The following is a 27,419-nucleotide window of genomic DNA, read 5'->3' as shown; positions in this document are numbered from 1 at the left end:
GCCTCATGCTCGTTGTGCTGAACTTAAATAACTGTCATAGCCGGTGCAGCAAATATTTCTTAAATTCGGAACGGTTTGAGTGAAGTGTTGTGTCTATTTTAAGGACAAAGTATAAACACACTTAATACAAACGTTGTGCTGTTGGGTATCTTATGTTTCTCTAATAGTCTCATATTTCAAAAATATTTTGTAATAGTTGGTGTTTTATTAGCGGCCCGACGCCGGCTACTCGTTTATATGACCAAGAAAAAAATGCTAACTCAGTTGTGTGTTCAGCGCGAAATGCCTATCGAATTCCTCTCAACTAGCGAATGCACATGAGCGATTTTCTTAATAACTGACGGAAGATTCAATGGAAGTTTGAATTTTATTTTTGTTACTCAATGAGAAGTTGATGGTTGACTTAATGACATTTTGGTTGTCACAGCACTTCTGAATCTGTCTGTCAATCTCATTGGCGGCGGCGGCTTTAGCCGGAATTTCAGCTTCAATCATCACCGTGTAGATCGAAATATCGCCGAAGATGGCCAGAAAGAAATCATGTGTCGTTGCTTGAGATGACATTACATACATTACATAAAAAACAGTAATTTCTTATCGATTTGTAGGAATATATATATAACACGATTATGATTAAGGCCTGTATATTCAGAAGACGGAAAACGTTCATCAGCCACTTTATTAAAATTATAATGTCTTGGCTTTTCAAATTGTCTGGAAAACTCTCCGATGTCTATAGGTTAATAATGGTTAACCTATAATTCTGAAATGATTTTTTGTAATATTGACGCCATGCTTTCATAATTCAATTTAGAAATAATTCGTTCTATACGTTTATATCAGAAAATATTAATCAAAAACACAACTTGACATTGCTGTCAGAATTGAAATAAACGCATAGAGAGATATGTTGGTTATCATAATTACGACAAAACTGAATGCGTGACAATATATTGTGCGCATCGCAGTCATATAGTACAGTATATGTATAAATATACATTCAACGTTTGTGTAACGTCGCCCGAGGCGTAACGCTTTTTTCACGTCAACGTAATGACAAGTGATTCATGAGTTCGGTGACTATTTTTCAAGTGTAATACAAAGAGACATTCATAACGCATCAGGCGAAGATATTGGGATATTTGATCACATTGTTTAGTGTTGCTCGTTTCGGAGGTGACTAGCTGGAAGTTATCAAGGGTGGCCAGCTGGAAGTTACGGCTTGTTGGCCAGCTGGAAGTTATCGCGGAGTGGCCAACTGGAAGTTATCGCGAGGTGGCCAGCGGAAAGTTATCGCGCGGATTGGCCAACTGAAAGTTTTGCGGAGTGGCCAGCTGAAAAATATCGCCAAGTGGCCAGCTGAAAGTTATCAAGGGGAAACTTGCTTAGAGGTGCCAAGGAGTGCCCAGCTGAAAGTTATCGTGAGGTGACCAGCTGGGGGTTATCGTGAGGCGACCAGCTGGGGGTTATCGTGAGGTGACCAGCTGGGGGTTATCGTGAGGCGACCAGCTGGGGGTTATCGTAAGTTGACCAGCTGGGGGTTATCGTGAGGTGACCAGCTTAAGGTTATCGTGTGGTGACCAGCTGAACGTTATCGCGGGGGGACCAGGTGGGGGTTATCCTGAGGTGACCAGCTGGGGGTTATCGTGAGGTGACCAGCTTAAGGTTATCGTGTGGTGATCAGCTGGACGTTATCGCGGGGGGACCAGCTGGGGGTTATAGTTAGGTGACCAGCTGGGGGTTATCGTGTGGTGATTAGCTGGACGTTATCGCGGGAGGACCAGCTAGGGATTATCGCGTGGTGATCAGCTGGACGTTATCGCGGGGGGACCAGCTGGGTGTTATCGCGGGGTGGCCGAGAGACAGAATGAGAACGGGATGAGATACAAGTAGGTGGCCACTTGTTGTCATTCTTATAACTGTTCATATACTCTGGGTTTAACATTTGAAAAAAAATGACACTTTTAGTGTTCGTTGTTTTAGTTCTTTTTTCATGATGTTTTGAAATAATACATGTTTGAGTGTTGTATCGTGTTGGCTATTCACTCACAATAAAATAACGGCTACGACTTTAAAAACGGGCCATTGTGACCGTCACCTATCAAGTTAGATATAACTTTTTCTTTGTAAGGTGTGGGTTTGACGTATATCTTTGTAAGTTGACGTACATCTTTGTAAGTTGTGGGTTTGACGTATATCTTTGTAAGTTGTGGGTTTGACGTAAATCTTTGTAAGTTGACGTATATCTTTGTAAGTTGTGGGTTTGACGTATATCTTTGTAATGTAAGTTGTAGGTTTGACGTATATCTTTGTAAGTTGTGGGTTTGACGCATATCTTTGTAAGTTGTGGGTTTGACGTATATCTTTGTAAGTTGTGGGTTTGACGTATATCTTTGTAAGTTGACGTATATCTTTGTAAGGTGTGGGTTTTGACGTATATCTTTGTATTGTAAGATGTAGGTTTGACGTATATCTTTGTAAGTTGTGGGTTTGACGCATATCTTTGTAAGTTGTGGGTTTGGCGTATATCATTGTAAGTTGTTGGTTTAACGTATATCTTTGTAAGTTGTGGGTTTTACGTATATCTTTGTAAATTGAGGGTTTTGCGTATATCTTTGTACGTTGTGGGTTTGACGTATATCTTTGTAAGTTGTGGTTTTGACGTATATCTTTGTAATGTAAGTTGTAGGTTTGACGTATATCTTTGTAAGTTGTGGGTTTGACGCATATCTTTGTAAGTTGTGGGTTTGACGTATATCTTTGTAAGTTGTGGGTTTGACGTATATCTTTGTAAGTTGACGTATATCTTTGTAAGGTGTGGGTTTTGACGTATATCTTTGTAATGTAAGTTGTAGGTTTGACGTATATCTTTGTAAGTTGTGGGTTTGACGCATATCTTTGTAAGTTGTGGGTTTGGCGTATATCATTGTAAGTTGTTGGTTTAACGTATATCTTTGTAAGTTGTGGGTTTTACGTATATCTTTGTAAGTTGTGGGTTTGACGTATATCTTTGTAAATTGAGGGTTTTGCGTATATCTTTGTAAGTTGTGGGTTTGACGTATATCTTTGTAAGTTGTGGTTTTGACGTATATCTTTGTAAGTTGACGTATAGCTTTGTAAGTTGTGGGTTTGACTTATGTCTTTGTAAGTTGTGGGTTTGACGTATATCTTTGTAAGTTGTGGGTTTGACGTATATCTTTGTAAGTTGTGGGTTTGACGTATATCTTTGTAAGTTGTGGGTTTGACGTATATCTTTGTAAGTTGTGGGTTTGACGTATATCTTTGTAAGGTGTGGGTTTGACGTATATCTTTACAGGTAAGTTGTGGGCTTGACGTATATCTTTGTAAGTTGTGGGTTTGACGTATATCTTTGTAAGTTGTGGGTTGACGTATGTCTTTGTAAGTTGTGGGTTTGACGTATGTCTTTGTAAGTTGTGTGTTTGACGTATTTCTTGGTAAGTTGTGGGTTTGACATATATCTTTGTAAGGTGTGGGTTTGACGTATATCTTTGTAAGTTGTGGGTTTGACGTATATCTTTGTAAGTTGTGGGTTTGACGTATGTCTTTGTAAGTTGTGGGTTTTGACGTATATCTTTGTAAGTTGTGGGTTTGACGTATATCTTGGTAAGTTGTGGGTTTGACGTATATCTTTGTAAGTTGTGGGTTTTCCGTATATCTTTGTAAGTTGTCGGTTTGACGTATATCTTTGTAAGTTGTGGGTTTGACGTATATCTTTGTAAGTTGACGTATAGCTTTGTAAGTTGTGGGTTTTAAGTATATCTTTGTAAGTTGTGGGTTTTACGTATATCTTTGTAAGTTGTGGGTTTGACGTATATCTTTGTAAGTTGTGGGTTTGACGTATATCTTTGTAAGGTGTGGTTTTGACGTATATTTTTACAAGTAAGTTGTGGGTTTGACGTATATCTTTGTAAGTTGTGGGTTTGACGTATATCTTTGTAAGTTGTGGGTTTGACGTATATCTTTGTAAGTTGTGGGTTTGACGTATATCTTTGTAAGTTGTGGGTTTGACGTATTTCTTTGTAAGTTGTGGGTTTGACGTATGTCTTTGTAAGTTGTGGGTTTGACGTATATCTTTGTAAGTTGTGGGTTTGACGTATATCTTTGTAAGTTGTGGGTTTGACGTATATCTTTGTAAGTTGTGGGTTTGACGTTTATCTTTGTAAGTTGTGGGTTTGACGTATGTCTTTGTAAATTGTGGGTTTGACGTATTTCTTTGTAAGTTGTGGGTTTGACATATATCTTTGTAAGGTGTGGGTTTGACGTATATCTTTGTAAGTTGTGGGTTTGACGTATATCTTTGTAAGTTGTGGGTTTTACGTATATCTTTGTAAGTTGTGGGTTTGACGTATATCTTTGTAAGTTGAGGTTTTTGATGTATTTCTTTGTAAGGTGTGGGTTTGACGTATATCTTTGTAAGTTGACGTATATCTTTGTAAGTTGTGGGTTTGACGTATTTCTTTGTAAGTTGTGGGTTTGATGTATATCTTTGTAAGTTGTGGGTTTGACGTATTTCTTTGTAAGTTGTGGGTTTGACGTATGTCTTTGTAAGTTGTGGGTTTTATGTATATCTTTGTAAGTTGTGGGTTTGACGTATGTCTGTAAGTTGTTGGTTTGACGTATATCTTTGTAAGTTGTGGGTTTGACGTATGTCTTTGTAAGTTGTGGGTTTGACGTATATCTTTGTAAGTTGAGGGTTTGACGTAAAAAATTGTTTTTGTAGTTGAAGCTACAGTTGAACTTTCTGTTGCGTTGCAATGATTTTTAATACAAACACAATGACACTGAACTCTTGAGTGTCAATGGTATAACGAGTATTTTAAGCACGGCGATCTATCTGGACAACTTTTAACAGCATAAACTTGTTCTACCAATAAGAACTAGTTTTATAAGACAAATACACCGTCTTCTGCAAACATGCTTGGAAAGACTATAATTATGTCTCAACCACAAACGATTGCGAGCATTCTACGACATTTCATGACCAGGATATGTTATGTTCGGTTTAATTAATGTACGTGCGTTATTTGAGCTGGGGCTATTCGTGAAATATATTCAATATGTAAGCGGAAACAAATGCATAACGTTATTTAAAGTGACACTCTTATTCAAAATCAATACCTACACATGTATAACAAACATAAATTTTGAGTGACAAATCTTAAACTACTTATTAAATAATACATTTTTGGAAAATAATAATAACGGATAACAATATTATTACAGTGTATTTAATAGCTGAAAACTGAAAAGAATATTAAATGATTGGTGAATGCTAAAAGATTTATAGTGATCTACTATAGTCTCATAATGTAGATATACCGAGATTTCTGCACAATTCTTTTAAATTGATGACCTCGGTATCCTCCATAAGCACCATTGTTATCGACATTTATTCATTCTTTCTGGTATATTTAAACCATTGTATTAATTGTGGTAAATCTTATTTGGGAGTAAGAGTGCATCTTTAAGCGTTCACGTGTTAATTGAAACGTTTTTTCACTTTATATTTACGCCTCATCTTCCATTCCTTAAATGAACTGCCTTTCGGTAATAGCGGTATCATTCAATGTACGCAACATCTTCGGATATGTTCGGATCACTATTCATAAACAATATATACATGGATTTTTTTTTATCTTGTTATTATTTGTATCATGTCAGCAGGTCCCGTAAAAATAAATTAACATTTAAGAAAGTGTAAATTAATGATATGTTAAATGTATTGTTGCCATTAGTGTTTCAATTTTACGTTTAAAAGGGTTTTCAAGGTTGATCTTTTCCCACGTAATTGTGACGTCATTTTATAACTGTTTCCGGTTACGGTCGAGTCGCTCTATTAACAGAATGGGTGAGAAAGGATTACTGTTAGGTTTTCTTAAATGAAGTGAAGTATTTTTTTTAACAACTCTTGAATAAAAAAAGAACTATTGGTGTAAAGATAAGTTGCGGGATTGGTCTCAGTATCGGGGATATGAACCCAATTGGAATGGTCAAAGTATGCGTGGAGTCCTTTGGACTTCACACACTTTGACCACCCCAACTGCGTTCATACCCCGATAATGACATCAATCCCGCGCAATTCATTCCTTAAATGAATACATGTCGAAACTCAATCGATGTTTCACCATCAACACTGTAGTTGTATTTAACTTTTCGGTAGCGTTTCACTTAAAATTGATTATTAGTTTTATTAGTTAATTTTATTCATAAATGTTTATGGCGTTTACAATGTATATATATAATACTTAATATATATAATTCACGAAATACTTAATATTATCATGGAATTCTTTCAAAAAGTAGGTAGATTCTTTCAAATGATAGTTACCATATAAAGAGTGTTCCAATTCAAGTAAATGACACAAAACAAGAGTGTCACGTAGCGAAAGCCAACGTTCGTCTGTTGCTGTTTTCCAGTTGACATGCGTGCGCTATTCTCGAACGGTTATATGGTCATGTATGGCCTTGCTGTCGCTATATACATATGTTATATGTTACCACGAATTTCGCTTTACTGTCGTCATTTAACGCGTTAGTATAACCTCAAATTAGCAATTACAGTGTGCTTTGTTTATGACTTTTGTAAAAATTACACATTTAACACACCGATTGAGAGACTAACTGCAACCATTAATATGTATCACACACTGATAGCAAGAAATATTCAAGATTAACCAAATTCCAATTTGTAGGGAACGCTCTGATGACACAATGACAAAATGTATTGGTATGCTTAATCGGGTCACCTACTGACCCTGTAACATATATATCACGTCGAAAATTTGTTTACAAGTTTAAATGTTTCATTTATTCATCGAAATATTTATCGGAATCGGAAAATAGAAGCCACTTTAGCACGATATAAACTTGGTGACCCAATATGGAAAAATATTGGGTCACCGCGTGACCAGACCTGGACCAATGGCGTTTGCGTATAAATGCATATAATAACCGATATATCTATGAGATAAATTATGGGAAGCAAATATAAGTGTTTGGGTTTTAAATTGTTGTTTTTTCTTGTATAAATGACACATTTCGACGAGTATGTTTCTATTGATTATAAAGTTATGTTTCACCCTTTATGTATTAATTAATCAGCTTTACATTTAAAAAAAATCTGTTTCAGTTGTACTGATTACCTACTTATGGGGACCATTCCTTATTTGCTCTCATCCCCGCAGGCTAAAACTGCTGGCTGTACTGATACCAATCAGCTTGTGTTCCTGCTTCTACTTGAACCTGATCCTCACAGGTGCCATTAGGGATGGCTCCCCCATCCGACAACGCCTTCAGAGGCACCCAACGCTCAATTCCAGTCGCCCAGGCAGGGACGGACATCCATTCTGCTCACCGCTTGGCTCAGTCTACACTAATCCAAAGTGGGATTTTCGCCGCTTTGTAAGTATAAGTGAATACGCATACTTGTTCAAATACCTTTAAGAAGTTCGTACATTTTGTAGTTTTATTTTATTGTTATAGCGAGTTTTAATGTGATTATATGCATTATAGTAAATATATGTTGTATAAGCGCGTGTAAGTTTGTGGTCAGAGAAAACCGTTTTTATGACTTGCCCAACGAATTAGGTTGGGGATTCCTCCTTGTACTCCGGTTTGATAGCACGAAACACGATTACTCGTTATTTGAAGTCGCGTATAAGATAAATAAAACAAAAACATTAGCACAATGGGCTATTTTCCGACAGGGACCATGGTCGAGATTAGACCCAGGGAGGTCTTTGTGAGAAGCGAATGCACTAACCGCTGCATTAACCGGACAACCTTTTTTAAGAAAATATCCTTATATTAGATCTATTGTCAGAAACAAAACATATTCATATTTAATCAATTGACAATTATATCACTGATAACCTTAGGTGATGTATCTAAATACATTGAACATTAACACATTGGTACACGATTTGACAGACCCGTCCGCAGTTCTTATCCAGCTACAAGAACCCGTGTTTCCTCGGGAGACAAACAAAGGATAACGTAACCAAGGTAATTGTAGACACATGACCCAGGATTTAAATAATCATAAAATGTGAAGCTATCGTTGGAAGACACATTTCATGAAATAAACACTAGTAAAACATAACTATCTAGACAATGTTCGCATGTTATATATGCAGTAATCATATAATGCAGTAATATGGTAATTTCAACTTGAAAAAACGAAAAACTTTAATGCATGTACATTGTTAATATCTACGACATCACCGTCCCCTGTAGAGTGTCGGTCGCGTGCTTCACTGCCTGCCTTACTTCCTGGTGGCTGGCTTCCCGAAGGCTGGGACCACGGACCTGTGGCAACGCCTCAGTCATCACCCGGAAATCATGCTCAAGCACAGGAAGGAGCCCAATTTCCTCAACCTTGGCAGGTTCAGTAAGTGGTCGACGAAACGAAGGGTTAATGATTTTGAAATTGTCATTTGTTGCTTTGCATAAAACAAGTATTTAGCCAGACATGTATCATACATACATATTTAATTTATTTATATATTTACTACGGACACATGCATTTGTTCATTTATATGTACAGGGGGTCCATTTGAGGTTATCACGATGATGTACATGCGGTTACTGGGGAAGTCCGCTGTGGAACTACAGCGGCTGGTGGCGCCACTGGACTGTGGTCATCCCTTCCCCTATCATCACGGCATCACAGGCAAGGCAGTTATAACCATTGGCTGATGTCAATGAGATCGTGCTATATATTTTTCTTTTACAAATGGTTTGTTTTCCACACGGAATTGAAAAGACGGCACAAATCATATCACTAAAAGTGGCTTGTCGCCGTTTTACACTTGTATGATCGCTATTTTCGTTAAAACGTCAATAGTTATTATAGTACTTTACACCATTCAGTCGGAAGTGACTACACATGGCTGTGAATGCACGTTTATACGATCTTAGACCAGTGCATGCATACTTCCCATATTAAAAGGTCTGAAGCTGGTTTGACATTTAAAGAATTTGCTTACCATGGTGGATCTGCTTGATCGATTTGTTTTGTTTTCCTTTTTTACTGCATTTTTCATACTCGTTCACCGTAGCGAGTCACTTTATTAAATGCAAAATGGTTACGTACAACTATTTTTGTTTTCTTGTATGAGAGGTAATGTTTTCTAATAGTGTTTAAATTTAGTACACAAGCTTCAATTTTATTCCGATATATTGTGTTGAGAGTCGTGTAAAGCTTGAAACCAATATTAACCTGGAAATTGGTTATTTTGCTATATATAATATCGAGAAACTCTTATTAGTGGTCCCTAACCTCGATATCACAGTCCAAACGGAAAGTGTGCACGAGTTAGTGAGAGTCCTAGTTCTCTAGTGATCGTGGAAACGATAAAATTCAGCGAGCCAAGGTGACGATGGCCTATGTTAAAAAGAGTTCTTCTCCCATCTCCAGGTGAGGCGACAGTGGACGCGGCATTCTCGATGGGCAGCTGGCGGGCAACCCCGGGGAACGAAAACTGCAGTGAACCCCGAGTTACGAACGCCCAGTACGCCGCGCAACTCAACCCGGGCCTTAAGGTCCTCTTTCTCACCAGGGACCCTGTAGAAAGGTGGGACACAAGGAAGGGGACACTTTCAACTGTTAATCAATATTTTTATAACAGCAAACTGCCTAATTCTAGTAGAAGACACACTCGGAGGCATATTGTAATCTGTGAACTGCCAAAACTCTCTCTCTCTCTCTCTCTCTCTCTCTCTCTCTCTCTCTCTCTCTCTCTCTCTCTCTCTCTTAAATAAATAGTAATTATCCAACACGTCAATACGGTAGGAAACTGTACTGTCAGTCACTACCTACCTTACCTTTCAACTGAACCACCAGTAACACCTGATAAAGGTTAAAGAGGGATGGGACCTAAGAAACTCCTTTATGATCTCTGTTTCACGGACTCAGGGACTGTTCCAACACGGAAATGTACATTTGTATCCCTCGTTCAGTGTCGGGTTTGTGTGTGGTGTATGTACATTTGTATCCCTCGTTCAGTGTCGGACATGTGTGTGGTGTATGTACATTTGTATCCCTCGTTCAGTGTCGGGCATGTGTGTGGTGTATGTACATTTGTATCCCTCGTTCAGGGTCGGGCATGTGTGTGGTGTATGTACATTTGTATCCCTCGTTCAGGGTCGGGCATGTGTGTGGTGTATGTACATTTGTATCCCTCTTCAGTGTCGGACATGTGTGTGGTGTATGTACATTTGTATCCCTCGTTCAGTGTCGGGCATGTGTGTGGTGTATGTACATTTGTATCCCTCGTTCAGGGTCGGGCATGTGTGTGGTGTTTGTACATTTGTATCCCTCGTTCAGGGTCGGGCATGTGTGTGGTGTATGTACATTTGTATCCATCGTTCAGGGTCGGGCCTGTGTGTGGTGTTTGTACATTTGTATCCCTCGTTCAGGGTCGGGCATGTGTGTGATGTGTGTACATTTGTATCCCTCGTTCAGTGTCGGGCATGTGTGTGGTGTATGTACATTTGTATCCCTCGTTCAATGTCGGGCATGTGTGTGATGTGTGTACATTTGTATCCCTCGTTCAGTATCGGGTCTGTGTGTGGTGTATGTACATTTGTATCCATGTACATTTGTATCCCTCGTTTAGTGTCGGGCATGTGTGTGGTGTATGTACATTTGTATCCCTCGTTCAGGGTCGGGCATGTGTGTGGTGTATGTACATTTGTATCCCTCGTTCAGTGTCGGGCATGTGTGTGGTGTATGTACATTTGTATCCCTCGTTCAGGGTCGGGCATGTCTGTGGTGTATGTACATTTGTATCCCTCGTTTAGTGTCGGGCATGTGTGTGGTGTATGTACATTTGTATCCCTCGTTCAGTGTCGGGCATGTGTGTGGTGTTTGTACATTTGTATCCCTCGTTCAGGGTCGGGCATGTGTGTGGTGTTTGTACATTTGTATCCCTCGTTCAGGGTCGGGCATGTGTGTGGTGTATGTACATTTGTATCCCTCGTTCAGTGTCGGGCATGTGTGTGGTGTATGTACATTTGTATCCCTCGTTCAGGGTCGGGCATGTGTGTGGTGTATGTACATTTGTATCCCTCGTTTAGTGTCGGGCATGTGTGTGGCGAATGTACATTTGTATCCCTCGTTTAGTGTCGGGCATGTGTGTGGCGAATGTACATTTGTATCCCTCGTTCAGTGTGGGGCATGTCTGTGGCGAATGTACATTTGTATCCCTCGTTTAGTGTCGGGCATGTGTGTGGTGAATGTACATTTGTATCCCTCGTTCAGTGTCGGGCATGTGTGTGGCGAATGTACATTTGTATCCCTCGTTTAGTGTCGGGCATGTCTGTGGTGAATGTACATTTGTATCCCTCGTTTAGTGTCGGGCATGTCTGTGGTGAATGTACATTTGTATCCCTCGTTTAGTGTCGGGCATGTGTGTGGTGAATGTACATTTGTATCCCTCGTTTAGTGTCGGGCATGTCTGTGGTGAATGTACATTTGTATCCCTCGTTTAGTGTCGGTCATGTGTGTGGCGAATGTACATTTGTATCCCTCGTTTAGTGTCGGGCATGTGTGTGGCGAATGTACATTTGTATCCCTCGTTTAGTGTCGGGCATGTGTGTGGCGAATGTACATTTGTATCCCTCGTTTAGTGTCGGGCATGTGTGTGGCGAATGTACATTTGTATCCCTCGTTTAGTGTCGGGCATGTGTGTGGCGAATGTACATTTGTATCCCTCGTTCAGTGTCGGGCATGTGTGTGGCGAATGTACATTTGTATCCCTCGTTTAGTGTCGGTCATGTGTGTGGCGAATGTACATTTGTATCCCTCGTTTAGGGTCGGGCATGTGTGTGGCGAATGTACATTTGTATCCCTCGTTTAGTGTCGGGCTTGTGTGTGGTGTATGTACATTTGAATCCCTCGTTTAGTGTCGGGCTTGTGTGTGGCGAATGTACATTTGTATCCCTCGTTTACTGTCGGGCATGTCTGTGGCGAATGTACATTTGTATCCCTCGTTTAGTGTCGGGCATGTGTGTGGCGAATGTACATTTGTATCCCTCGTTTAGTGTCGGGCATGTCTGTGGTGTATGTACATTTGTATCCCTCGTTTAGTGTCGGGCATGTGTGTGGCGAATGTACATTTGTATCCCTCGTTTAGTGTCGGGCATGTGTGTGGCGAATGTACATTTGTATCCCTCGTTTAGTGTCGGGCTTGTGTGTGGTGTATGTACATTTGTATCCCTCGTTTAGTGTCGGGCATGTGTGTGGCGAATGTACATTTGTATCCCTCGTTCAGTGTCGGGCTTGTGTGTGGTGTATGTACATTTGTATCCCTCGTTCAGTGTCGGGCATGTGTGTGGTGTATGTACATTTGTATCCCTCGTTTAGTGTCGGGCATGTGTGTGGCGAATGTACATTTGTATCCCTCGTTCAGTGTCGGGCTTGTGTGTGGTGTATGTATATTTGTATCCCTCATTCAGTGTCGGGCATGTGTGTGGCGAATGTACATTTGTATCCCTCGTTCAGTGTCGGGCTTGTGTGTGGTGAATGTACATTTGTATCCCTCGTTTAGTGTCGGGCATGTGTGTGGCGAATGTACATTTGTATCCCTCGTTTAGTGTCGGGCATGTGTGTGGCGAATGTACATTTGTATCCCTCGTTCAGTGTCGGGCATGTGTGTGGCGAATGTACATTTGTATCCCTCATTCAGTGTCGGGCTTGTGTGTGGTGTATGTACATTTGTATCCCTCGTTTAGTGTCGGGCTTGTGTGTGGTGAATGTACATTTGTATCCCTCGTTCAGTGTCGGGCTTGTGTGTGGTGAATGTACATTTGTATCCCTCGTTTAGTGTCGGGCATGTGTGTGGCGAATGTACATTTGTATCCCTCATTCAGTGTCGGGCTTGTGTGTGGTGTATGTACATTTGTATCCCTCGTTCAGTGTCGGGCTTGTGTGTGGTGTATGTACATTTGTATCCCTCGTTCAGTGTCGGGCATGTGTGTGGCGAATGTACATTTGTATCCCTCGTTCAGTGTCGGGCTTGTGTGTGGTGTATGTACATTTGTATCCCTCATTCAGGGTCGGGCTTGTGTGTGGTGTATGTACATTTGTATCCCTCGTTCAGTGTCGGGCATGTGTGTGGTGTATGTACATTTGTATCCCTCGTTCAGGGTCGGGCATGTGTGTGGTGTATGTACATTTGTATCCCTCGTTCAGTGTCGGGCATGTGTGTGGTGTATGTACATTTGTATCCCTCATTCAGGGTCGGGCATGTGTGTGGTGTATGTACATTTGTATCCCTCGTTCAGTGTCGGGCTTGTGTGTGGTGTATGTACATTTGTATCCCTCGTTCAGTGTCGGGCTTGTGTGTGGTGTATGTACATTTGTATCCCTCGTTCAGGGTCGGGCATGTGTGTGGTGTATGTACATTTGTATCCCTCGTTCAGTGTCGGGCATGTGTGTGGTGTATGTACATTTGTATCCCTCGTTTAGTGTCGGGCTTGTGTGTGGTGTATGTACATTTGTATCCCTCGTTCAGTGTCGGGCATGTGTGTGGTGTATGTACATTTGTATCCCTCGTTCAGTGTCGGACATGTGTGTGGTGTATGTACATTTGTATCCCTCGTTCAGTGTCGGGCATGTGTGTGGTGAATGTACATTTGTATCCCTCGTTCAGTGTCGGGCTTGTGTGTGGTGTATGTACATTTGTATCCCTCGTTCAGTGTCGGGCATGTGTGTGGTGTATGTACATTTGTATCCCTCGTTCAGTGTCGGGCATGTGTGTGGTGTATGTACATTTGTATCCCTCGTTCAGTGTCGGGCCTGTGTGTGGTGTATGTACATTTGTATCCCTCGTTCAGTGTCGGACATGTGTGTGGTGTATGTACATTTGTATCCCTCGTTCAGTGTCGGGCATGTGTGTGGTGTATGTACATTTGTATCCCTCGTTCAGTGTCGGGCTTGTGTGTGGTGTATGTACATTTGTATCCCTCGTTCAGTGTCGGGCTTGTGTGTGGTGTATGTACATTTGTATCCCTCGTTCAGGGTCGGGCATGTGTGTGGTGTATGTACATTTGTATCCCTCGTTCAGTGTCGGGCATGTGTGTGGTGTATGTACATTTGTATCCCTCGTTTAGTGTCGGGCATGTGTGTGGTGTATGTACATTTGTATCCCTCGTTCAGTGTCGGGCATGTGTGTGGTGTATGTACATTTGTATCCCTCGTTCAGTGTCGGACATGTGTGTGGTGTATGTACATTTGTATCCCTCGTTCAGTGTCGGACATGTGTGTGGTGTATGTACATTTGTATCCCTCGTTCAGTGTCGGGCTTGTGTGTGGTGTATGTACATTTGTATCCCTCGTTCAGTGTCGGGCATGTGTGTGGTGTATGTACATTTGTATCCCTCGTTCAGTGTCGGGCCTGTGTGTGGTGTATGTACATTTGTATCCCTCGTTCAGTGTCGGACATGTGTGTGGCGAATGTACATTTGTATCCCTCGTTCAGTGTCGGGCTTGTGTGTGGTGTATGTACATTTGTATCCCTCGTTCAGTGTCGGGCTTGTGTGTGGTGTATGTACATTTGTATCCCTCGTTCAGTGTCGGGCATGTGTGTGGTGTATGTACATTTGTATCCCTCGTTCAGTGTCGGGCTTGTGTGTGGTGTATGTACATTTGTATCCCTCGTTCAGTGTCGGGCCTGTGTGTGGTGTATGTACATTTGTATCCCTCGTTCAGTGTCGGGCCTGTGTGTGGTGTATGTACATTTGTATCCCTCGTTTAGTGTCGGGCTTGTGTGTGGTGTATGTACATTTGTATCCCTCGTTCAGTGTCGGACATGTGTGCGGTGTATGTACATTTGTATCCCTCGTTCAGTGTCGGGCTTGTGTGTGGTGTATGTACATTTGTATCCCTCGTTTAGTGTCGGGCTTGTGTGTGGTGTATGTACATTTGTATCCCTCGTTTAGTGTCGGACATGTGTGTGGTGTATGTACATTTGTATCCCTCGTTTAGTGTCGGACATGTGTGTGGCGAATGTACATTTGTATCCCTCGTTCAGTGTCGGGCTTGTGTGTGGTGTATGTACATTTGTATCCCTCGTTTAGTGTCGGGCATGTGTGTGGCGAATGTACATTTGTATCCCTCGTTCAGTGTCGGGCTTGTGTGTGGTGTATGTACATTTGTATCCCTCGTTTACTGTCGGGCATGTCTGTGGCGAATGTACATTTGTATCCCTCGTTCAGTGTCGGGCATGTGTGTGGTGTATGTACATTTGTATCCCTCGTTCAGTGTCGGGCTTGTGTGTGGTGTATGTACATTTGTATCCCTCGTTCAGGGTCGGGCATGTGTGTGGTGTATGTACATTTGTATCCCTCGTTCAGTGTCGGGCATGTGTGTGGTGTATGTACATTTGTATCCCTCGTTCAGTGTCGGGCTTGTGTGTGGTGTATGTACATTTGTATCCCTCGTTCAGTGTCGGGCATGTGTGTGGTGTATGTACATTTGTATCCCTCGTTCAGGGTCGGGCATGTGTGTGGTGTATGTACATTTGTATCCCTCGTTTAGTGTCGGGCATGTGTGTGGCGAATGTACATTTGTATCCCTCGTTCAGGGTCGGGCTTGTGTGTGGTGTATGTACATTTGTATCCCTCGTTTAGTGTCGGGCATGTGTGTGGTGTATGTACATTTGTATCCCTCGTTTAGTGTCGGGCATGTGTGTGGTGTATGTACATTTGTATCCCTCGTTTAGTGTCGGGCATGTGTGTGGTGTATGTACATTTGTATCCCTCGTTCAGTGTCGGGCATGTGTGTGGTGTATGTACATTTGTATCCCTCGTTCAGTGTCGGGCCTGTGTGTGGTGTATGTACATTTGTATCCCTCGTTCAGTGTCGGGCCTGTGTGTGGTGTATGTACATTTGTATCCCTCGTTCAGTGTCGGACATGTGTGTGGTGTATGTACATTTGTATCCCTCGTTCAGTGTCGGGCATGTGTGTGGTGTATGTACATTTGTATCCCTCGTTCAGTGTCGGGCTTGTGTGTGGTGTATGTACATTTGTATCCCTCGTTCAGTGTCGGGCTTGTGTGTGGTGTATGTACATTTGTATCCCTCGTTCAGGGTCGGGCATGTGTGTGGTGTATGTACATTTGTATCCCTCGTTCAGTGTCGGGCATGTGTGTGGTGTATGTACATTTGTATCCCTCGTTTAGTGTCGGGCTTGTGTGTGGTGTATGTACATTTGTATCCCTCGTTCAGTGTCGGGCATGTGTGTGGTGTATGTACATTTGTATCCCTCGTTCAGTGTCGGACATGTGTGTGGTGTATGTACATTTGTATCCCTCGTTCAGTGTCGGACATGTGTGTGGTGTATGTACATTTGTATCCCTCGTTCAGTGTCGGGCTTGTGTGTGGTGTATGTACATTTGTATCCCTCGTTCAGTGTCGGGCATGTGTGTGGTGTATGTACATTTGTATCCCTCGTTCAGTGTCGGGCATGTGTGTGGTGTATGTACATTTGTATCCCTCGTTCAGTGTCGGACATGTGTGTGGCGAATGTACATTTGTATCCCTCGTTCAGTGTCGGGCTTGTGTGTGGTGTATGTACATTTGTATCCCTCGTTCAGTGTCGGGCTTGTGTGTGGTGTATGTACATTTGTATCCCTCGTTCAGTGTCGGGCATGTGTGTGGTGTATGTACATTTGTATCCCTCGTTCAGTGTCGGGCTTGTGTGTGGTGTATGTACATTTGTATCCCTCGTTCAGTGTCGGGCTTGTGTGTGGTGTATGTACATTTGTATCCCTCGTTCAGTGTCGGGCCTGTGTGTGGTGTATGTACATTTGTATCCCTCGTTTAGTGTCGGGCTTGTGTGTGGTGTATGTACATTTGTATCCCTCGTTCAGTGTCGGACATGTGTGCGGTGTATGTACATTTGTATCCCTCGTTCAGTGTCGGGCATGTGTGTGGTGTATGTACATTTGTATCCCTCGTTTAGTGTCGGGCTTGTGTGTGGTGTATGTACATTTGTATCCCTCGTTCAGTGTCGGACATGTGTGTGGTGTATGTACATTTGTATCCCTCGTTCAGTGTCGGACATGTGTGTGGCGAATGTACATTTGTATCCCTCGTTCAGTGTCGGGCTTGTGTGTGGTGTATGTACATTTGTATCCCTCGTTTAGTGTCGGGCATGTGTGTGGCGAATGTACATTTGTATCCCTCGTTCAGTGTCGGGCTTGTGTGTGGTGTATGTACATTTGTATCCCTCGTTTACTGTCGGGCATGTCTGTGGCGAATGTACATTTGTATCCCTCGTTCAGTGTCGGGCATGTGTGTGGTGTATGTACATTTGTATCCCTCGTTCAGTGTCGGGCTTGTGTGTGGTGTATGTACATTTGTATCCCTCGTTCAGGGTCGGGCATGTGTGTGGCGAATGTACATTTGTATCCCTCGTTCAGTGTCGGGCATGTGTGTGGTGTATGTACATTTGTATCCCTCGTTCAGTGTCGGGCTTGTGTGTGGTGTATGTACATTTGTATCCCTCGTTCAGTGTCGGGCATGTGTGTGGTGTATGTACATTTGTATCCCTCGTTCAGGGTCGGGCTTGTGTGTGGTGTATGTACATTTGTATCCCTCGTTTAGTGTCGGGCATGTGTGTGGCGAATGTACATTTGTATCCCTCGTTCAGGGTCGGGCTTGTGTGTGGTGTATGTACATTTGTATCCCTCGTTTAGTGTCGGGCATGTGTGTGGTGTATGTACATTTGTATCCCTCGTTTAGTGTCGGGCATGTGTGTGGTGTATGTACATTTGTATCCCTCGTTTAGTGTCGGGCATGTGTGTGGTGTATGTACATTTGTATCCCTCGTTCAGTGTCGGGCATGTGTGTGGTGTATGTACATTTGTATCCCTCGTTTAGTGTCGGGCATGTGTGTGGTGTATGTACATTTGTATCCCTCGTTCAGTGTCGGGCTTGTGTGTGGTGTATGTACATTTGTATCCCTCGTTCAGTGTCGGGCATGTGTGTGGTGTATGTACATTTGTATCCCTCGTTCAGTGTCGGGCTTGTGTGTGGTGTATGTACATTTGTATCCCTCGTTCAGGGTCGGGCATGTGTGTGGTGTATGTACATTTGTATCCCTCGTTTAGTGTCGGGCATGTGTGTGGTGTATGTACATTTGTATCCCTCGTTCAGGGTCGGGCATGTGTGTGGTGTATGTACATTTGTATCCCTCGTTCAGTGTCGGGCTTGTGTGTGGTGTATGTACATTTGTATCCCTCGTTCAGGGTCGGGCATGTGTGTGGCGTATGTACATTTGTATCCCTCGTTCAGTGTCGGGCATGTCTGTGGCGAATGTACATTTGTATCCCTCGTTCAGTGTCGGGCTTGTGTGTGGTGTATGTACATTTGTATCCCTCGTTCAGTGTCGGGCCTGTGTGTGGTGTATGTACATTTGTATCCCTCGTTCAGTGTCGGGCATGTGTGTGGTGTATGTACATTTGTATCCCTCGTTCAGTGTCGGGCTTGTGTTTGGTGTATGTACATTTGTATCCCTCATTCAGGGTCGGGCATGTGTGTGGTATATGTACATTTGTATCCCTCGTTCAGGGTCGGGCATGTGTTTGGTGTTTGTACATTTGTATCCCTCGTTCAGTGTCGGGCTTCTGTTTGGTGTATGTACATTTGTATCCCTCATTCAGTGTCGGGCATGTGTATGGTGTATGTACATTTGTATCCCTCGTTCAGTGTCGGGCTTGTGTTTGGTGTATGTACATTTGTATCCCTCATTCAGGGTCGGGCATGTGTGTGGTATATGTACATTTGTATCCCTCGTTTAGTGTCGGGCTTGTGTGTGGTGTATGTACATTTGTATCCCTCGTTCAGTGTCGGACATGTGTGTGGTGTATGTACATTTGTATCCCTCGTTCAGGGTCGGGCTTGTGTGTGGTGTTTGTACATTTGTATCCCTCGTTCAGGGTCGGGCATGTCTGTGGTGTATGAACATTTGTATCCCTCGTTCAGTGTCGGGCTTGTGTGTGGTGTATGTACATTTGTATCCCTCATTCAGGGTCGGGCATGTGTGTGGTGTATGTACATTTGTATCCCTCGTTCAGGGTCGGGCATGTGTTTGGTGTATGTACATTTGTATCCCTCATTCAGGGTCGGGCATGTGTGTGGTGTATGTACATTTGTATCCCTCGTTCAGTGTCGGGCTTGTGTTTGGTGTATGTACATTTGTATCCCTCATTCAGGGTCGGGCATGTGTGTGGTGTATGTACATTTGTATCCCTCGTTCAGTGTCGGGCATGTGTGCGGTGTATGTACATTTGTATCCCTCGTTCAGTGTCGGGCATGTGTGCGGTGTATGTACATTTGTATCCCTCGTTCAGTGTCGGGCATGTGTGCGGTGTATGAACATTTGTATCCCTCGTTCAGTGTCGGGCCTGTGTGTGGTGTATGCACATTTGTACCCCTCGTTCAGTTTCGGGAATGTGTGTGGTGTATGTACATTTGTATCCCTCGTTCAGTGTTGGGCATGTGTGTGGTGTATGTACATTTGTATCTCTCGTTCAGTGTCGGGCATGTGTGTGGTGTATGTTATCCCTCGTTCAGTGTCGGGCATGTGTGTGATGTATGTATATTTGTATCCCTCGTTCAGTGTCGGGCATGTGTGTGGTGTATGTACATTTGTATCCCTCGTTCAGTGTCGGGCCTGTGTTTGGTGTATGTACATTTGTATCCGTCGTTCAGTGTCGGGCATGTGTGTGGTGTATGTACATTTGTATCCCTCGTTCAGTGTCGGGCATGTGTGTGGTGTATGTACATTTGTATCCCTCGTTCAGTGTCGGGCATGTGTGCGGTGTATGTACATTTGTATCCCTCGTTCAGTGTCGGGCATGTGTGTGGTGTATGTACATTTGTATCCCTCGTTCAGTGTCGGGCATGTGTGTGGTGTATGTACATTTGTATCCCTCGTTCAGTGTCGGGCATGTGTGTGGTGTATGTACATTTGTATCCCTCGTTCAGTGTCGGGCTTGTGTTTGGTGTATGTACATTTGTATCCCTCGTTCAGTGTCGGGCTTGTGTGTGGTGTATGTACATTTGTATCCCTCGTTCAGTGTCGGGCATGTGTGTGGTGTATGTACATTTGTATCCCTCGTTCAGTGTCGGGCATGTGTGTGGTGTATGTACATTTGTATCCCTCGTTCAGTGTCGGGCATGTGTGTGGTGTATGTACATTTGTATCCCTCGTTTAGTGTCGGGCATGTGTGTGGTGTATGTACATTTGTATCCCTCGTTCAGTGTCGGGCATGTGTATGGTGTATGTACATTTGTATCCCTCGTTCAGTGTCGGGTCTGTGTGTGGTGTATGTACATTTGTATCCCTCGTTCAGTGTCGGGCATGTGTGCGGTGTATGTACATTTGTATCCCTCGTTCAGTGTCGGGCCTGTGTGTGGTGTATGTACATTTGTATCCCTCGTTCAGTGTCGGGCATGTGTGTGGTGTATGTACATTTGTATCCCTCGTTCAGTGTCGGGCATGTGTGTGGTGTATGTACATTTGTATCCCTCGTTCAGTGTCGGGCATGTGTGCGGTGTATGTACATTTGTATCCCTCGTTCAGTGTCGGGCATGTGTGTGGTGTATGTACATTTGTATCCCTCGTTCAGTGTCGGGCATGTGTGTGGTGTTTGTACATTTGTATCCCTCGTTCAGTGTCGGGCATGTGTGTGGTGTATGTACATTTGTATCCCTCGTTCAGTGTCGGGCTTGTGTTTGGTGTATGTACATTTGTATCCCTCGTTCAGTGTCGGGCATGTGTGTGGTGTATGTACATTTGTATCCCTCGTTTAGTGTCGGGCATGTGTGCGGTGTATGTACATTTGTATCCCTCGTTCAGTGTCGGGCATGTGTATGGTGTATGTACATTTGTATCCCTCGTTCAGTGTCGGGTCTGTGTGTGGTGTATGTACATTTGTATCCCTCGTTTAGTGTCGGGCATGTGTGCGGTGTATGTACATTTGTATCCCTCGTTCAGTGTCGGGCCTGTGTGTGGTGTATGTACATTTGTATCCCTCGTTCAGTGTCGGGCATGTGTGTGGTGTATGTACATTTGTATCCCTCGTTCAGTGTCGGGTCTGTGTGTGGTGTATGTACATTTGTATCCCTCGTTTAGTGTCGGGCATGTGTGCGGTGTATGTACATTTGTATCCCTCGTTCAGTGTCGGGCCTGTGTGTGGTGTATGTACATTTGTATCCCTCGTTCAGTGTCGGGCATGTGTGTGGTGTATGTACATTTGTATCCCTCGTTCAGTGTCGGGCATGTGTTTGGTGTATGTACATTTGTATCCCTCGTTCAGTGTCGGGCATGTGTGTGGTGTATGTACATTTGTATCCCTCGTTCAGTGTCGGGCATGTGTGTGGTGTATGTACATTTGTATCCCTCGTTCAGTGTCGGGCATGTGTTTGGTGTATGTACATTTGTATCCCTCATTCAGGGTCGGGCATGTGTGTGGTATATGTACATTTGTATCCCTCGTTCAGTGTTGGGCATGTGTGTGGTGTATGTACATTTGTATCCCTCGTTCAGTGTCGGGCATGTGTGTGGTGTATGTACATTTGTATCCCTCGTTCAGTGTCGGGCCTGTGTTTGGTGTATGTACATTTGTATCCCTCGTTTAGTGTCGGGCTTGTGTGTGGTGTATGTACATTTGTATCCCTCGTTTAGTGTCGGGCATGTGTGCGGTGTATGTACATTTGTATCCCTCGTTCAGTGTCGGGCATGTGTGTGGTGTATGTACATTTGTATCCCTCGTTTAGTGTCGGGCCTGTGTGTGGTGTATGTACATTTGTATCCCTCATTCAGGGTCGGGCATGTGTGTGGTGTATGTACATTTGTATCCCTCGTTCAGTGTCGGGCCTGTGTGTGGTGTATGTACATTTGTATCCCTCGTTTAGTGTCGGGCTTGTGTGTGGTGTATGTACATTTGTATCCCTCGTTCAGTGTCGGGCCTGTGTGTGGTGTATGTACATTTGTATCCCTCGTTTAGTGTTGGGCATGTGTGTGGTGTATGTACATTTGTATCCCTCGTTCAGTGTCGGGCATGTGTATGGTGTATGTACATTTGTATCCCTCGTTCAGTGTCGGGCTTGTGTGTGGTGTATGTACATTTGTATCCCTCGTTCAGGGTCGGGCATGTGTGTGGTGTATGTACATTTGTATCCCTCGTTTAGTGTCGGGCTTGTGTGTGGTGTATGTACATTTGTATCCCTCGTTCAGTGTCGGGCCTGTGTGTGGTGTATGTACATTTGTATCCCTCGTTTAGTGTCGGGCATGTGTGTGGTGTATGTACATTTGTATCCCTCGTTCAGTGTCGGGCCTGTGTGTGGTGTATGTACATTTGTATCCCTCGTTCAGTGTCGGGCATGTGTGTGGTGTATGTACATTTGTATCCCTCGTTCAGTGTCGGGCCTGTGTGTGGTGTATGTACATTTGTATCCCTCGTTCAGTGTCGGGCATGTGTATGGTGTATGTACATTTGTATCCCTCGTTCAGTGTCGGGCCTGTGTGTGGTGTATGTACATTTGTATCCCTCGTTCAGTGTCGGGCCTGTGTGTGGTGTATGTACATTTGTATCCCTCATTCAGGGTCGGGCATGTGTGTGGTATATGTACATTTGTATCCCTCGTTCAGTGTTGGGCATGTATGTGGTGTATGTTATCCCTCGTTCAGTGTCGGGCTTGTGTTTGGTGTATGTACATTTGTATCCCTCGTTCAGTGTCGGGCCTGTGTGTGGTGTATGTACATTTGTATCCCTCGTTCAGTGTCGGGCATGTATGTGGTGTATGTTATCCCTCGTTCAGTGTCGGGCTTGTGTTTGGTGTATGTACATTTGTATCCCTCGTTCAGTGTCGGGCATGTATGTGGTGTATGTTATCCCTCGTTCAGTGTCGGGCTTGTGTGTGGCGTATGTACATTTGTATCCCTCGTTCAGTGTCGGGCATGTATGTGGTGTATGTTATCCCTCGTTCAGTGTCGGGCCTGTGTGTGGTGTATGTACATTTGTATCCCTCGTTCAGTGTCGGGCATGTATGTGGTGTATGTTATCCCTCGTTCAGTGTCGGGCCTGTGTGTGGTGTATGTACATTTGTATCCCTCGTTCAGTGTCGGGCATGTATGTGGTGTATGTTATCCCTCGTTCAGTGTCGGGCTTGTGTTTGGTGTATGTACATTTGTATCCCTCGTTCAGTGTCGGGCCTGTGTGTGGTGTATGTTATCCCTCGTTCAGTGTCGGGCTTGTGTGTGGCGTATGTACATTTGTATCCCTCGTTCAGTGTCGGGCATGTATGTGGTGTATGTTATCCCTCGTTCAGTGTCGGGCTTGTGTTTGGTGTATGTACATTTGTATCCCTCGTTCAGTGTCGGGCATGTATGTGGTGTATGTTATCCCTCGTTCAGTGTCGGGCTTGTGTGTGGCGTATGTACATTTGTATCCCTCGTTCAGTGTCGGGCATGTATGTGGTGTATGTTATCCCTCGTTCAGTGTCGGGCTTGTGTGTGGTGTATGTACATTTGTATCCCTCGTTCAGTGTCGGGCCTGTGTGTGGTGTATGTTATCCCTCGTTCAGTGTCGGGCTTGTGTGTGGCGTATGTACATTTGTATCCCTCGTTCAGTGTCGGGCATGTATGTGGTGTATGTTATCCCTCGTTCAGTGTCGGGCTTGTGTGTGGCGTATGTTATCCCTCGTTCAGTGTCGGGCATGTATGTGGTGTATGTTATCCCTCGTTCAGTGTCGGGCTTGTGTGTGGCGTATGTACATTTGTATCCCTCGTTCAGTGTCGGGCTTGTGTGTGGCGTATGTACATTTGTATCCCTCGTTCAGTGTCGGGCTTGTGTTTGGTGTATGTACATTTGTATCCCTCGTTCAGTGTCGGGCCTGTGTGTGGTGTATGTACATTTGTATCCCTCGTTCAGTGTCGGGCCTGTGTGTGGTGTATGTACATTTGTATCCCTCGTTCAGTGTCGGGCATGTATGTGGTGTATGTTATCCCTCGTTCAGTGTCGGGCTTGTGTGTGGCGTATGTACATTTGTATCCCTCGTTCAGTGTCGGGCATGTGTGTGGTGTATGTACATTTGTATCCCTCGTTCAGTGTCGGGCTTGTGTGTGGCGTATGTACATTTGTATCCCTCGTTCAGTGTCGTTTGGGTCCTTACCTTGTGTCACGTTACAGTGTTTATATTTGTTTTGTTTTTTCTTCTGAGCTTGTCCCTGCAGTTGTCTTTGTTGTACAAATCCTTTAGAATACCCTTCAGTTGTCGCTTTCGTTTGTCTGCAGGATCTACTCTGACTACATTTACGAGGCACGGTTCCTGCGCTACCCGACCTCTCCGCAACTCTTCCACAAAGCCGTCACCAGGGCCATAAAAATGCATAACGACTGCAGAAAGCACAGCTCACTCCGCGCATGCGCATACAATAACACATTGGAAAATTATCAGGTAGATGATTGGCAATTATATTAGTGTTAGAGGAATTACATAACCGTGCATGCAAATCAAACTGTTTATGACCGAACTTGGCGACGGTAGTTTGATTATGACACTTGTCACATGTCAAAAAGACACACTCTTGATTGAGTCCGAATTCCCGAATCTCTCAAAATTGCAATAGGTTTTGTAAAGATTGATGCCACGGTGCCCAGCAGTTATGAAACATTGAGATACATGTACATATTTACAGTTTTTAGCGATTTGCCAATTGCATGTAATGTCAATGTTTATGTATTTCTAGTTCTGGTGTATGAGTTATTACGTATTATTAGTTTTCCAAGAATGACCAAGGCCCCGACTCGCTTACATTTCTTCAAATCACTGTGCATCAACCAGTTGGTACCATGTTGGCTCCCTCTATTTGCAGGCCCGTGTGCGGGTCGGGCTGTACCACGTGTATATCCGGGACTGGATTGAGACGTTCTCGCGTGCGCAAGTGCTTGTTGTGCGCTCCGAAGACACCATTGCCCTGGACACGCGAGAACACGAGTACAATAGGATGCTCAAGTTCCTCGACGTCCGTAAGTCTTTCATGATTTCATTTTTATGTATTCGTTCTAAAGCAAACAGACAAAGATGTGTTCTGATTAAGTATATGATGCTGCATTTATTTGAGGATGGATATCTGCGTCATCATGTTAAGGACCTACACCACGATTGACACAGTAACATAATGGAGCCCGTCTCTCTTCGTTCAACATTGTTTTAACACTGAAGAAATGAAATTGTTTCCACGTGTGTTTAACTCATCTCTGTGTTTTAAGGGCCGTTCACCCGGAACGAGCAGGCGGTCGTCTTTAACCTAAAGCCATCCAATGCCCGGAGGCAAAAGGAGATTGAGCAGGGCGACATGCTTCCTGCCACCCGGCGGCTCCTTGAGGACTTCTACCGACCGCACAACGCAGAACTACATGAGATGTTTCCCGAGATTGATTACCTGTACAATGACGTGCCGGGAACCACGGCGGAGTACACTGCGAAGTAAATGTAGGGACCAGAATGCAACGAGAAATAGACAGTTAAATTGTTGACCTGGGATGCTCCCAGGGGAACTGGTTTCGGTCCTTGTTTTAGAAACTGTTTGTGTAAGATTGAGAACACGAAACACAACAAAAACTGTATACGGTGTGAAATACTGCAACGTTGACATCACTTCTTTATTGCACACTCACCTACTGAGGAGTTTTTGGATTGAGAACGAGTTGTTGCCATATCGATTTGTCGAGATTTGTTTGAGATGACTCAAGAAGAATTAATCGTAGCAGTTGCATGCAGGCGCATTCATCCAGTACATTTATCATCGACATAACTTGAATTCAATGCTTACTAGTTTTTCCTATCTTTAATTTAACGTCATATTGCTTGCATGAACTTAATGATATGTTCATGAATAGTTAGTTTGAATACTGAGTATTTTCTTAGATATACTGCGTATTTTGAGTACGTGACTAATACTGTGTATTATTCGTGGTCGACGGTGTCACCCCCTTCTCCATTGGAACGCTAAAATTTGGCCCATTTTTACACAATTCCTGATGCGGAGGTTAGGCATGCCGGGTTCAACTTACACATCGAAATTGCTTCGGGTTCAGCAGATAACGAGCACATGAACATGTCTGTCATATAAAATACTCCCATTAATAAATGAATCGTCAATCAAAAATACAAAGGCTTTTTTTCCGTCGCACATTTAGACATAGGAAACAAAGCTTATTTAAAGGGCCATGGTGCTGAATCATCAACCCATCGACCCTCAATCTCATATCCAGGGACTGATCACATCGGTTCAATATTGAAATGCAACCTGAGAAAAAAAACAAACAATGAATATCAGAATAATTGAGAATACCATCTATTAAAGCACAAGAAAACCCGTGGGTGGCCTATAAATGGTATTGCTACAACTATCTGGCCGTTTTGGTGTAACTACATGTATATGTAGCCTTGAAGAGTCATGCTTCGTTCAATGAAACTACGACCTCTAACCACTAGCCACCATACGTGTAATTACTTATCTATGTGTCCACATCTAGGTTATCTCCTAATATAAAATTATCTGTTGAATATATAAAAAAATCCAAAATAACTCAAACTCCATTACATTTCCAACGTATATAAGGTAAGATGATATACTTGTTTTATATAAACATGGACTATTTAGTAATAAAAACCCGACAATACTATTTATATATCAATTAATATGTTATTTAAATGTATATCTCGTAGTTAGTGATATGAATCCAATGTTTGAATTTGAATTTCGTTGTGGGAAGAGAATGGAATATTATGATTTATTAAATCACGTTGATGGATGGTGACTAGTTTCCATAGACATTTGTACAATATGTGTGGTGAGACTTACAATAAAATATCTTAGACAATTTGACTTTTCCTCGTTTTAGACAACCAAGATCTCAACATGAATCTACGTGTCGTCATTGCGGCGGTAGCCATGGTTATAGGTAATAGGAAGTTCTTATTCTTATTGCTTCATTGACAAGAATATTTTGATCGCAATAGATAAACATTCAAAACACAAGAAGCAGGGTTTTGATATTTACCTGTCACGTGACATTCGATTATGATTTTTTCCATAGGCTTACACGGAACTTTTGATAAAAACTATTCACACTCAGTATGGTGTAAGTCCACTGTCTGTACCTACCCACTTACCATCTCTGTACCTACCCACTTACCATCTCTGTACCTACCCACTTACCATCTCTGTACCTACCCACTTACCATCTCTGTACCTACCCACTTACCATCTCTGTACCTACCCACTTACCATCTCTGTACCTACATTTGTACCCACTTACCATCTCTGTACCTACCCACTTACCATCTTAATTGGTAGCGGGCTGCAAGAAGCTAA

The 27,419-nt window shown here is 43.2% G+C and overlaps 1 protein-coding gene across 1 annotated transcript; it reads left to right on the top strand.

The window, feature by feature from the left end:
* Window positions 1–1,021: 1,021 nt before the first annotated feature.
* LOC128216455 (carbohydrate sulfotransferase 15-like) lies at window positions 1,022–26,927 on the top strand. The gene is made up of 9 exons (XM_052923023.1): window positions 1,022–1,889; window positions 7,206–7,422; window positions 7,951–8,025; window positions 8,257–8,410; window positions 8,567–8,692; window positions 9,440–9,596; window positions 24,331–24,493; window positions 24,912–25,065; window positions 25,309–26,927. The coding sequence occupies exons 1-9, from the start codon at window positions 1,879–1,881 to the stop codon at window positions 25,527–25,529; spliced, it is 1,278 nt and encodes a 425-aa protein (XP_052778983.1). The 5' UTR covers window positions 1,022–1,878; the 3' UTR covers window positions 25,530–26,927.
* The last annotated feature ends 492 nt before the right edge of the window (window positions 26,928–27,419 follow it).

This window comes from Mya arenaria, chromosome 14 (genome assembly GCF_026914265.1).
Source record: "Mya arenaria isolate MELC-2E11 chromosome 14, ASM2691426v1".
NCBI lineage: Eukaryota > Metazoa > Mollusca > Bivalvia > Myida > Myidae > Mya > Mya arenaria.
This window is presented reverse-complemented; position numbering and strand designations above follow the sequence as displayed.

Bases quoted from the DNA above. Each gene is read 5' to 3' on its own strand.
- LOC128216455 (XM_052923023.1), top strand. The intron at 7,423-7,950 runs GTAAGTATAAGT...ACGATTTGACAG, and splicing joins AGTGGGATTTTCGCCGCTTT to ACCCGTCCGCAGTTCTTATC. The intron at 8,693-9,439 runs GCAAGGCAGTTA...TCCCATCTCCAG, and splicing joins CTATCATCACGGCATCACAG to GTGAGGCGACAGTGGACGCG.